General features: G+C 35.0%; 1 protein-coding gene across 1 annotated transcript; it reads left to right on the forward strand.

The window, feature by feature from the left end:
- Positions 1-4,697: 4,697 nt before the first annotated feature.
- LOC113397014 (solute carrier family 22 member 3-like) lies at positions 4,698-11,495 on the forward strand. Its single transcript, XM_026635163.2, has 7 exons — positions 4,698-4,942; positions 5,065-5,269; positions 7,985-8,085; positions 8,446-8,597; positions 9,046-9,663; positions 10,240-10,421; positions 11,033-11,495. The coding sequence occupies exons 1-7, from the start codon at positions 4,746-4,748 to the stop codon at positions 11,216-11,218; spliced, it is 1,641 nt and encodes a 546-aa protein (XP_026490948.2). The 5' UTR covers positions 4,698-4,745; the 3' UTR covers positions 11,219-11,495.
- Positions 11,496-14,802: the final 3,307 nt, after the last annotated feature.

Genomic DNA, 14,802 nt, shown 5'->3' on the forward strand with positions numbered 1-14,802 from the left:
ATTAATAATTTATGTGTATACTATAGTTTATATGTTATACAAAACTACGTCAGTCTGACTAAAAGTCCTTTAGAATATATTGTTAGAGGCGTAAATATCATTAAATCAATATGTCACTTCCAGTTAACGATGCAACAAACATATCAAGGTAGAAAAATCATAATATTAAAACTAATTGGGTTCTCATTCATGACTACATTGAATAGTTTTGTATTATAACTGAGTGTGCCCCGGGGGTTTTATGGACTTTACGTTTAAATTAAAAACCTCATACAGTCATATTCGACGTTTATGATTATGTGTTCGCTTCTTAGAATCGTGGCATAGGTACATAGGACATATGGTACATAGGCTCAGCTATTCTCAATAGACGTCCCGTCTGACATAACAACAATTCAAAATCAGAATGGTACTTTTTTTGATTAGCACAGACAAGTTACAAACCGTTTAGATTTACAATATCGATAATAGTATATTTTTTTATTTCTAGCTGGTGGTTACACGTTGTGCAGCCCGTCGGAGTCCATCGCCGCTCATCAGATATTCTACTGCCAAGCACCTATACTTAGTATTGTTGTGTTCCGGTTGGACGGTTGTCGGTTACGTGAACCAGTGCAACTACAGGCACGAGGGACATAACACCTCAGCTCCCAATGGTGACGTAAGGCACGGTTAATATTTCTTAGAGCACCAATGCTTATCGGCGTTGGTTACCTACCGACAGGTTAGTCATTTGTCCGTCCGCCTATCGCCAATGGTTATCTTACTCAGTATTGTTTTATTATAATTAATAAAAACTAAAAGACTTGTATTGTTCCTTATATTATTTTTCGTTTAACTATGACCTTTGGCACAAACTAGATTTGAAAAATAACATAATGAGCGTTACGATCGTGCTCTTACAGAATTTACATATTTTATTAAATTCTCATACCTTTTTTAAAACATCGCTTACTATACGAATGCGTAGCTTAGTCCTTGGCTCGATTATATTGTAAACTATTTTTTAACCAAATAATGTGATTTGTTAACACTTATCACCAGAGATAGAGCTGTCAGCGTATAATTAACTAATACTCGCACGTCACGTTTTATCACGCTGATAATATACCGCAATATTTACTAAGAAGGAGTAGCGCTTGTGAGAACCTAAATTAGATATGAAGTAAACTGAGCCACAGCATAATCTATATTTTATTACTAATCATGACAAACTTGAACCATGTGAAGTATTTTTAAGAAATAATTATTAATCTCAAGAAAGCACACCACCAACGGTAACGATCTGTTAGGACGCTGCTGGAGTCAGTCTTTTTAAAAAAAACTCCCAGATACTACACTACACTTTTAATCAGAAACTTTTCAAGAAATTACAGAGGATTTAAGAATTGTCTCAAACTCGTCAGGAAGGAATAATTTCGAATCGATGGCACCGGTAGACTGACTGCGGCACGCGGTTGCAATTAGTTATATAATAATAAGGAATGCACACGTTTCCAATAACACTGAAATAATTCTGAATATAACAGATCGTTACCTGATGAGGGTCGTCGTGTGGACAGAGAGTACTCATTGATATCTAAGTAATATCAATCAGTATTACAATTTATTTTTAAATAAATTATTTAGAATATTATTCTTATTGACTTTAACGTTGATTAATTTAAAATATCTCATTATTTATTTTAAAATTGAAAACGGATGTTTATATTAGTTTAATTAGTTCAACTAAGCCATTTAATTGTAAAAATAAGTCATAATTTGTTTGCTGTGCAATTAGCATTGCTAATTTACTATAATTAAACGTTAATCTTCACTCATCGCAACTTGTAAGTGACACCATACAAATTACTTTACGCTCATTACTTAGGTCGTTAAAAAGTGGACGGGTTCGACGGGTAAAATTAATTATTTGACAGCTAGTATTAAACCTTATCAAAATTGATAACACATGAATATTAAACGTTTTCTAGAAATAAAAATTATCGTTTATACTTCAGGATATGGACTGGTTTCGAATATATTGCCAAATCTCAATCAAAGTTAAATGAAAAAAGAAACGTAAATATAGATATACAATACGAGCATTTTTATTTTTTATATTTATATTCAATTGACACTCATCAAGTTAGCCATTCGCAATACGGGGCCGACAAATATTAAAACGAATTTGTTGAAAAAATGTACGGAATTAATAATTTGTTTCGCAAGTTACAATATTTTCAAATTCCCGCTCTATTGACGAATGAAATATTTGAACTAATATCATGATCTTTTACCTCATAGTACAGAATTGATCTCCATTGAATTATCTCTACAATGGTATGCAAACTATCTCGATGCCGTGAACTAACACGAGTATAATAATAAAAATAACAGAACGTTTCTCCCTGACAAATAACTCTAGATTTCAAAAAGATTTATACGTCCTGTCGAAGTTCAAATGAAAAATTTTCTACGTCATCAAAATTTATAATCGACTGTATTACCTACGGAGTAAAATCCCTAAGCGATGGTGACAATCCATTGTGTAGTTTATAAATAATAAGCGGACATACGACGTTCTGTGAGTTATCTTTACAGAGGTAATGCACGATAAATTTTTTCAATATTGACATTAAATATTTGATTTAATAGCGCTTAGCTTAGCACCCTGACGTCAATATACATGATATTAACGTGAGTCAACAGTTGCTGAAAATTTAAGCGTGTTAGTATTACAATGTATGTATGTAGTAGCAGAAATTATCTGTAGAGTTGCAAAGAATAGTAGATTTTAAAAGAAAAGACGAATAATGGAATTGTCACACCTTATCAGCGAATAATGAACCTTTCCATACAAAGTTAATAAAAAGTATCACACAAAAATATTTAGCTAAAGATTATATTGCGTTAACAAAAAATAATCCCAACACTGTAACCAAGTGACAAAGTAATGAACGTACAATTACAAACGTTTAATTTGCACACGTAAATACTGTTGGCAGAGTTTTTGCCGATAAACTCGTACGCCGCGATAGTGATTAAGTTATTGGAACTGCTGGACCTTTACCTTATCGTCGACTCGTTAAGACTGCAACATATTTATTGAGCCACGTTAAATAAAGTCATACGTGTCCAACGGACGGCGGAGTTCAATCAAACAGTCGTTACCGCTGTCATTACTGCGAGTAATGACGCGGGTGACTCGTTGCGCCACCCCCGCCCTAGGTGTCCCTTATCGGAACCATTAACTCTGAGCCTTTTAAGAGACCTAGACTGTACTAACAGAGCTAAATTGATTTCTGACATGATTTGCAAACCTGTACCAATATTATACATAAGTCAATGGTAATTGAGAAACTTTAATTTAGATGAAAGAATGTCACCGCGGTAGAATATGTCAGATTTTACTTGAACAAAATGTTATTTGGCGAAGTCAGTAGAAGTGCTGAGATCCTAAGCATAACTGATAATGGTAATCGTTTCGTCCTGGCCAATTTTGTTCATAGCGGTCATCAGAGACTAACCAACTGTGCTGAGAATGTTATAGGACACAAGTGTGTGCGCAAACACATGGGCACTGTATACAAGGGGTATATCTTGACATGTTTTCCGAAGCACGAAGTATAAACTGACAACTTCCAAACTATGGACCGAAACTAATTTTCTTGAGAAGAATTTTTATCTGTCCAACCCTGAATTTAACTTCTTGTATATCAACATGCCATATTAAGGCGTAACGAATTAGTATACTTAACCAGGGTCAATGAACTACACTACTAGGAAAATATTATATGTATTCAAGGTAAGGTACGCGCAGGAACTTAGTTGAAATGTGACGTTTTTAACATCGCCTTCTTAACTGACGACTAGACGACTTTATAGGAAACTAGACTTCAAACATATGTTAAGCATAATATTAACATTAAATACTAAATATTAAATTTAATTCTATACATCTTGCAATTTTTATTGTTTGATAAAATGCCATCGCCATAGTACACTTTCTCAATGACATTTTTGTGCAATTATGAATGGTTAATTATCATCTAATTAGTGTTTCAAATTTAATTTTCCTTCGTGATGTAACAAATATTTTTATATCCATATTAAAATTCACGCTTCGAGTGTTAAAAGTCATAAGAAAACCGCGCCCGAGCATCGTAAAAAGCGCCATCATTTAACTAATCACAGATTAATATCGCTTCGTTGAGTCTTTTACTCGCCACGGTGTACTAATCCCGCGCTTCGTTATCTCAACATGAACGAGCTAAAACGTCAACAATTCAATTCAAGTTTCGCTCGGAATCGACTCAGTTCCCCTGAGCTCGTCAGCCAGCGTCGCTGCTGGCGTTCACCATTTTAATATCGATAACGTTATAATGCTCGTGTCTCGTACGAGGAGTGGTCGTCTGCGATGATTACATTCTTAGCGTTTCCTGCAGTGTTGGATGCCCTAATTCTGAGTCGTTATAAATGAGTGAATTTCGTTTGAATAGCTCCCATCCTGTTGTCAAGTTAAATTATTCCCGGTGAATCGGTATGTACGTATTTTTGTTCTTATATTTATCACAATGTCAACCGACAATGTCATACGAACTTCACTTTTATGCATAATAAATGTATTATTCCAACTTATTTAAATTGAATAAAATGCCAACACCGCAAACCGCATTTTCCAGATTTACCACAAAACTCGGATCTCGGTACGTTTTAAAGAATCAATGACGAAACATCACGAGAACTCCTGAAAATACCTGACAATGTCTATCAAAAAGAATCAGGAGATGCCCTTAAAGGGGGTCGAAGAGGAGCCAGTGCAACTGGACGAGGTTCTGAGTAAACTGGGAGCGTTCGGCAAACACCAGCTGATCACGATGTGCATGCTGGCTCTTGTGTACGCAACCAACTCGATATACAATGTGAACTATGTGTTCGCCGTCGAAGATGTTAACTACAGGTGAGTAATACATTTTATTAATTCTTAATTTCGACTTACAAGACCACAAACATAATAATCTCGGTCATAAAATACTATATTGTTTTATTTTTCCATTGTATTTTCTTTTTAAAACAATACAGATGCAAGGTACCCGAATGTGAATCGATTGTCACCTCGTTCGCCGCCCCCTGGCATAACTTAACATCTCTAGGCCTAGAAAGCGAGGGCATAAAGCAGTGCTACCGGCACCCACCCCTCAACCGCCAATGTCTCGCCTTCAACTCTAGTCTGACGACGCCGTGCACGGAGTGGGTCTATGATGTACCAAACAGCTTTGTGGCCGAGGTGAGTACAATTAACATAATATATTTGTTAACAGGACAGTACATACGTGGATTATAAAGCGATTGAAAAAATAGGTGTAAAAGATCTGAAAAGAATCTTCATTTTTTACAAGCAAATAATAAAAACACCGCGGAATTTCTATCCAGTCAAATATCATGTGATTAATATGTGTTTATATCATCCTGTGGCCATCGCTGAAAGACTATCGCATGTACATCTACCAACTCGTCGCGGAGAACTCGTAGTCTAGTGGTTTATCATTAAAACCTTTTCGAAAGATGTACGCGTTGTATAATATAAAGATAACCGTAAAAATCGACTACACCTAATATTTACTATGACTGGGATTACTGGTACATTCATAGACATGAAGCATGAAGCATTTCTTCAAAGAATAAGTAAATACAAGAAAACATATGTAGATTTATACAATTAATATATAAAAGGCCGCGTGTAGTTTTGTTATCGAAGTACATGTCGCGATTTAGTCGACCAAAACGAAAGCAGTATCTAATACTTCGTGACCTATCTAGGCGTAGACAATTAATAGTATCTCGTATCAGATAAGGCTGCACACCGGTATCCGGTACGCTGGTAGACCAATTGTAGTATAAAAGGCTCTAGTTTTAACATTATCGAAGCATCTTCATGTTCGTGACCACTTAGTACAAGAAACGTTTCGCTAATAAGTAGGTACCGGCGTATTTATGTTATTTTGATACATTTAAAAAAAAAACCACTTTCATTACCATTTTCATTGAGAATTTACCGACTCGGTATTTTGAGATTGCTATAGTAATATAGCAAAAGTGTATATGTAGAAATAGATAGATACACCCAAAATGGCCTGCACGAAGCCTTAACACCAGGAAGATGATCCAGGCCGTCTAGGCTATAGTTTTAATACACCACTGTTTCTAGTAGTCGATAAGTAAAACCCTAATGAAATAAAATAGCATTTCTTGACATGAGTCTAAAACCGTGTTTATATGCGAATCTAATTGCTTCAGTCTAATATTTTATTTTGTAATGTGTTGTTTAAAGCGTAAACGTTAGTGAACACTGCGTGTACAAATGGGTTACTTATTTCTATCCTCTTGGTCAACGCGGTCCGTCCCTTTGTACGCTTTCGGTTTTAATCAACGGAATTGATTCGAGCGTAATATGGGAAACTAATAAACTGTATTTAAAAATATACAAAAATCCAACAACAAATCGACGTCGGTGAATAAGTGGACATTACTATTATCATTCAAAGTTGCCCATAAATACGTTGACGAGCTATCCCTCAAATCTGATTTTCAATTTATTGTGTATCTGTTGCAACTAAGTCTGTCGGAGGTTCCCGTATCGCCAATTTAAACGCCGCTTTATGATTTCATTTTTATGTCTAGTTTTACTGTTAAAAAAAACGACATTGACAAATGTCAAGGTGATAACAATTTATTATTAAATATGTTTTTATTTTTTTAAATATTAATAAAAATGTATTTCCAAGTGATTAGTTGAGCAGATGTTGCGAACCTTAATATCAATCAATTTTTCGAAATATCTAAAAGAAGTTAACTTTATATTTAATTTTATATTACTTAATTTTAATATTGTTGAAAATACTGCCAATCATAGAGTTAACTTAATACATCTATTGTTTTGCTGAAGTCAATGAGAATACCTAATTTTCAAACAATAGAATACCTTAACTCATAATTATAATATAAACTATAAAAACCTTTTCGTAATCGATTTACTCCAGAACACGACATTAAACTTGTATCGATCTTTCTTACCTCATTATTCTGAAATTAGAGATTTTGTTAAATTAAAAAAAAAACTAATTCTAATAAATTACATTCTATGAATAGTTCTTTATTAATAATTATATATTACTTTGAAACGGTATGAACTCATGCAAGAAACTCCTATTATTAATTCTTAAAACTCGCAATCAAAGTTGTCTGATCAGAGGTTGATCACAAGAATATGTTTAATGTTTTTCAAGTGCCTAGACTTACTACAGGTGGACAATATAAGTTAATTTTCGAATACGACTAACACTTACTGTTAGTAACGGTAAAGTTAACAAAAATCGACTGTAAATTAAATTTCTTACATTGCTAAGCCGTATAAGTTCCAGGATTAAAGCATGACTCCGTCGCAGTCGAGTAAATAGATAGTAGATTACAGCAAATGCAGTCAATAGGGCTAAAGTGAACTATGCATCCAATAAAACAAACAATGCGAGAACCTAGGGGGCAATTTGTTTGCGGCCCGCGATACCGATACTGGTCGGTGAGGCCATTTGCATATTTTTTGCGACCGGTCCGCGGTGCACGAGGCACTGAGTCCACCTCGAGAGTAATATCCCAGTGGTATGCGATAGCGAATAGGTACTCTGATAAACTAATCCTGATAAACTATTTGACATCAGAAATTATCTAGGAACCTCACGGTGGTCGGTCGTTTTGAAATTCATTTCGATTTTATAATTTTATATAATGATTAAAGTATAAGAGTTTCCAAATAATCTCCATTATTAATGGTAAATCAAAAACAAGATATTCAAATGAATGACTCACATTAAATTATGCAGGAAGATCGAAAATGCACATGCAGAAAATTCATTATACAACATTCAGCCTGAATACTTCGTTCAAACTAGCACACCTGTTAAAACATTCTTCACAATTTTGAAATATGACATAATTATATTTACAGTTCGGGTTGGCGTGTAACGACTGGAAAGCAACACTAGTGGGTACGATCCACTGCTTCGGGAGTATGGTGGGGCAACTACTGCAGGGACAAATATCCGACAGGTCGGTTCTATAACTTACAGAAAACATTCGATTAGCATTCCTTAGTCAGGATGAGTAATTCATGTAAATTTCTATGACCATAAAAACACATGACTAAAAATTTCCCGTCGGAAAGTTTATTGCACTGAGGAGTTATATAAAAATATGCAAATTGAAACAAAAATAGCTACTTTACTAACAACAGCATTAATCGCTGAATCGCAATTTTTATTTTCGGGGCGTCAAGTGAACCAGCCGCCCCTGTCATCAGCAGCTAAAGAGCAACCTACTGTTATACATAATATAAACATGTTGACTTCACAGCTGTTTTTGTACTGCAATAGATTATAAAGCTCACATTTCACTTTAAACAATTTACAGATTCGGTCGAAAAACTGCGGCGGTATTCGCGGGAACGATGGGAGCTGTGCTCGGTCTGGCCAAAAGCTTCTCCAATTCTTTTTGGCTGTACATTGTCCTCGAAGGACTCGAGGCGGCCATCGGTGACGCCCTCTCTCCTATGTTTATGTTAAGTGAGTTTGATCCCATTTCTTTTAAAGAAATAAAATTTGAAAAAATGTCAACCTTTACAGTCTATATTATTTCCAGAAGTTATTGAATAAAGACAAGGTTCATACCCGTGTCTAACGTACATTCCTTTGTATATTATTTTAGGAAAGCAATTCAGAAAATTCGTTCGACCGATTCCCATAGTCACTATCAATGTATGAAAATTAAGGCACTTCTTTAACCGACAGTGCATCGCCAGTCACGTGATATAAGATAATTTGTCTCCTGTATCTGTTATTAAACTGGCTCATTCGCCTTTCAAACCAGAACGTAGAAATACCAAGTATTGCTGTTAGTAGAACATTTGCCCATTGATACGGGTCTTTGGGTATTTAAATTGTTCAAATATAATTAAGTATCTAATGAATAAGACACAATCCGAAACAATTCTCATTCCATTTGATTGAACAGGTATAGAAATCGTTGAAAAAAAACGCGCCGTACTGTACCAGATGATTTTACTAAACTTCTACACGGGAGGTCAAATTATAATGCCACTCATTGCTTGGGCGGTGCCCTACTGGCGCAACTTCCTCAGGGTTATCTACGCTCCGACGCTCATTATATTGACCTACTCCTTCTTTCTCGACGAAAGTATTCGCTGGCTCTTCAGCAAAGGGAAAAAAGAGCAAGGCATTAAGTTAATAGAAAAGATTGCAAAAAGAAATAATGTTAAAATCGACAAGAGTCTATTGAATAGGTTGGACTACAGCGACGAGGAGACCTCGAACAAGTTGAATGACAGGAAATTGTTAATGAAGACCTTTAGATCCAAGATAATGATGCGGAGATTTCTCGTGTGTATGGTATGGTGGTTCACGATCACTTTGATCAACTACGGTATGATGATCAGCTCGGTCCTGATCAACGGAAACAAATATCTCAACTTCGCGTTGCTCATTATGATGGACATACCTGCGAACATCTTCTACTGGCTGGCTTTAGCGAAATACAAGAGAAAGCTACCATTGATCGCGTCCTTCATCGTCGGTGGAGTGTTTTGTGTGTCGCAGCCTTTTATACCAAAAGGTTCGTCAAATCGTTGTATTTCACCATTATTTATAGTTATATAATGAATGCAAAAGAGTAACTAATGAGCGTCTTGTCAGAAGAATCCTCATTCTGAACACGTGGCTGCTTAACATTTAATTAAGTCTATTAACTGGTGACTCAAAAGTGCTTGAGTTTGATAACCTAATTGAATGCAATATATTTTCTCATTGCGTACAGAATAAAATTATTTGAGTTGTCACCATTTAAATAAACGTTAAAAGAGCACGTTCTTTTAAGCTCTTATGAAAGGTCACGCTACAGAATTCAGTTGAATGTAAATCTACCACCGGTTCAATATAGATTGTACTATTAAAAAAAGGCAAGAAACTCAGTAGATACTCTTTCCCACCATATCCATTAGACAGCTATGTCAATCAAATACGATTCAATTTATATCGTGCTTGAAAATCGACAACTACTAACTCTAAACTAATCACACAAACGAGGGATTCGGATAAAGATATTATATCACAAATATCATCCAAACAATTTTAATTCATAATTTAAACCTAATAATATATACTGTCCAATTGTGATGTAATCGTTCTACAGGCTACGCTTGGTTGGGCCTGGCGCTGTTCATGGCGTTTGAGATGCTGGCGACGTTCTCCTACAACATTGTTTACATGTACACGTCGGAGCTCTTCCCCACTTACACGCGGAACTCAATGCATTCCATTTGCTCGGCGACGGGCCGCATCGGATCGCTCCTGGCGCCACAGACACCATTACTGGTAATTACAGCTGCATACCATATTGGCTAGTTAAAGCTAATTGATAATGGATACTGATCGTATGCTAGTAATGTTGACAACGTTTTAGCTACGCGTGGTAATTTTATTTTGCTCTGCAAATATTTATGATAATTCAAATGTATTCATTGTTGTATCTCAAAATCATAAAATACTTCATTCGAGTAGGCTCATAAAAGCACGTTTGAATCGTCACGTTAGTGTTTAATTAAATTTAAAGCTACCACCGGTTCGAAAAATAGATTATGCAGAGAAGAACCGACAAGAATCTCAATAGTTTCTTTTTCCACCATTTTAATTACTGAGTATGTCAATAAAGTAACATTAAATATTTATTTATCCACGCTTTTTATCTTTATAATATTGTATTGAGTGATATGCCTTATTTGATGAGCATTAAATTTTTTAATAGGCAAAGTTAAATATAACTATGAAATATCTGTCACCGAGTGCTCTGAAACTAAATTTGTAAAATTCAAATAGCCGTAAAGTGTTGGAAATATAATAAAATTCAGTGCATGGGATTTATTAAGGTTAAATTATTTCGTATAAATTTATAAAACTATAACGTTAATCTTTTAATTAATTTTCAGATGGCGTACTGGTCCGGATTACCAGCTTTAATATTCGGATTAACGTCACTAGTTTCCGGGGCTCTAACTCTCTTCATGCCTGAAACAGCGCGGACACAGTTACCCGACACCATTCGGGAAGCAGAAACCATCGGCAAAACTAAACACAAACACGACCCCGCCACGGAGACATTGAAGGGAACTTAAAATAACAACTATCTAAACGTAACACGATTGGAACGAAAATACGACGAAGGTATAAAACGAAACGTTAAGTATTATTTTACGATATTAAAAACATAACCATAAATATGTTTTATCGCATTGTAACGTCGAGAAATAACCTATTCTGAAGTTCGAATTATTAATAAACCCGTCACCGGAGTTTTTATTGGCCCGTCTCTAATATTGTGAGACTGAATTGTATAAACTTATAAAAAACATCACAGGACGAAGAGAGAGGACAAGTTGTTATCGAAAGTATGATGTCTACTTCTATCTATCTGCTACCGTTTGGTTATTTTAATACTTTGTAAATATGTTATTAAAGTTTTGTTACATGTTTTTTTAGTTGTAAAAATCCCAACAGACCTAAAATACGATAACCTGTTTACTATATTTGTCCAAAGACATATTCTCTTAATTCTTATACGAATTCGCCGAAAGGATTCGTCGTAAAATTTACTTTTTCAGAACTAACGTAATTTATGCAACATGTGATTCTTAGAACTTGTGTCAAGAACTACTGACAAAATCGATTTTTAATTTATCAGGATATTTTAAGTAATTTAAGCCAAAGCTTTATTTTTTATCGAGTTTATTTAGCTTCACCTATGTAGGTGCTAGATAGTGCAGATAGCTGAAGGAATTTTATAAGTAGTAGAAAAAATAATAAAATTACTTTGAAAAAGAAGGTGGTTTATAATTGGCAAGAAATTTCCTTCGATAATGTTTGAACTCGATGAACTGCGAACCGTTAACGCAAACATTAAGGTACGAAGTTAAGGCCGAGGTACTAAAGTACAAGGTCGTCAGACGACGCGTGCGCAGGTGTCGCCGACGCAAACAACCAAACGCCATTTGGATAGGTTCGTCAGTAAAAGTATCGATACTTTACTTTTAACTTACATTGAGGTAATTTATATTTCACAACCGCAATCATTTAACGTCGTGACAGTTTTTTATGATTCCTAAAGTCGCATGATAGAAACGAATAATCAAAGAACAATACGTTCATAAACATCAGATACCTAACGAGGTGCCTAATAAATTCTATTCTAGGTTCCTGTAGTTGAAGTCACGATGCGACTTGTACCTCGTCCATTATAGGTCCTAAAGTAACTCAACGAGTTGAGACTCGAAACTCCGCATCCTTCGAGACCAATAAAGGAGGAAACATTTCGAGCTTTAAAATGAGAGATCAATCAAATTAAATAACTTACTATTAAGTTAAGTGTTCGTAATATATTATGGGTATTTATTTACAGCTCTTGCATCCGAGATAAAAATAAATATATACACGTAAAAGGTTAAATGAAATGCAATAATAACATTTATATTTACACAAAATAACATGCTTGATTACACCCCGGCAGAGTGCAGACTGTCTTAGGGCCGGACTGTCTTACGGACGGAAATACCGAACTAAGAAGCACCTCGCTTACCGAATTTTTGGCAGACGGATGAACGAGATGCATTTATTCAGTAGACCGAACCTGCCATTATTATTACTGGTATTAACAAACTTTTAGGACATTATTTAAAAATTACGTTTTCCGGAGAAATTAGTTTGTCGTCGACTTCGTAAAGATTTTATCTGGATAAATAACGTAAAAGAATCCGGATTAATTAAAAACAATAATATCAACGATCAAGTTAAGAGTTAAAAAAAGCAAAACATTCGAGCAATTAACCGGACGATCAGTAGAGCTCAGACTGGTCCATTACCAGTGGGTCGGAAATTAAAATACAATAGTGATCGTTATTTACTAGCATTCGAAGTAATAAAGTGTGTAACAATTCGTCACACGAGAACCGCTTATAGTGGTACCGTTGTAAGAGGGTATTTTATGAGTCGAAATACAGCCATTTGAAAAACATGGATAAAAATATTCTCTTTTTTACTAAATGTTTTGATATTTTTAAATTCAACGATGTGAGTCGAATCCGTGAAATATTAATATTTTAATGAGTTGAGGATATTAACCTGTGGATATAAACATCGTGTTTAATTTACAGCAAAAAATTAAGTTTATGAATGACGGGTCAAGAGTATTTAAAAGTTTTGTTAGAACATACAGATAGAAGTGTTGTCGTGTTTTATTTTTAAGCCTCGACGAAATCTTTGACTTGAAGTAATAGCTTCTAAGGATGTTTTCGTCAAAGCAACCCGTGATCTGACGGGACATTAGCCCACCAATAAATACATTCCCAAAGCGTTGGCGACAAATTTTACCAAATCTTTATATTTCAATGTTTTAAAATACCCACCCTACAACGATAAGAGCCACTTAATCGATAATACGCAGATTCTATTGTAATAGAATTAACAATAAAAAATATGAAGTCTCTCTTGTTTTAAATATTTACTAAGATTTATTTTGATTTATTTTAGATACATAAATTAACAAAACCTGTATTTAAATAAAGTAAGCTTCTAATAATCGTATACAAAGCAATGAATGGACAAATAGTACCTGCGACGAAATGAAACAATACATTTGTTATAGACGGCGACGTCGATACGGTATCAGCGGCGCTTCCCTACCCTGAGTTATGTTGACAAAACGTCCGGACACGGCACGCTAATGCAACGGCAAACCTTAAACCGTACTTCGCTGGGAGCAATATATTCAACTTGAAATGCCATCCAGCTGACCGTTTTATTTTTTTAACTCTTTTAACTAATGTACTAAATTAAAATAAAATGTAACTATTGCAATCATATGACTGAATGAGTGGCTTTTTATGATAGGATTTTACACAAAAGTAAATAATTCCTAGTCACGAATAATGATTACGGTAAGTTAGTCAGTTTCGTACTGCAGCTAGAATTATATTCAGAATGATATTAGAAAAATATAGGTACATAATATTTTGAATATTAGGAGCTACTTACGCGTTCATATAACGCTTACCGAGACATTTTCGAATCGGTAGAACATAACGATATATATGGTTAGTGGTCACCACTCGTATACTCTATAAATAGTACTCGTGCCTTGCATCATCACAAATACACATTACGAATTTCTGATTGGTGGTACGCCATGTGACGTGTGCCTTGCACAAGCAGTACCATAACATAAGGGACTATTTACTTAGCCTGCATCAGCGTACTCGTTTGACGATCGCACTCCCAATTTTTTAAATATATCGCAGCCAAACGTGAATCTATCTGAACATTACCATTTAATCATTCCCTGAAGACATGTCACTTCCATCGCATCTTAACCTGAGGTCAGACCTCCGCGCCCAAATATTTAATCGACACACAAATTACATATAAAAAACGATGGACTCTTCAAGTGCATGAAACAGTTATTGAATTACCGGCCCATTTCCAATATCCTAAGTAACTGGAACTGAGAACTGTTTGCTCAACAAGAAATAATGATTTGGTGTGATGTATCTATATAATATCTTCATAGTGAGCAACAGCCTGTAGATATTCCTGCTGGTCCAATACTGGTCGGCATATATATACATTTGACAGAATATCTGATGATGTACTGCTTCGCCGAATTTATATATACTCACATTAAGCAAATCACAGTTGTGCATGAGTTAGG

This window comes from Vanessa tameamea, chromosome 18 (assembly GCF_037043105.1).
Source record: "Vanessa tameamea isolate UH-Manoa-2023 chromosome 18, ilVanTame1 primary haplotype, whole genome shotgun sequence".
Lineage (NCBI taxonomy): Eukaryota > Metazoa > Arthropoda > Insecta > Lepidoptera > Nymphalidae > Vanessa > Vanessa tameamea.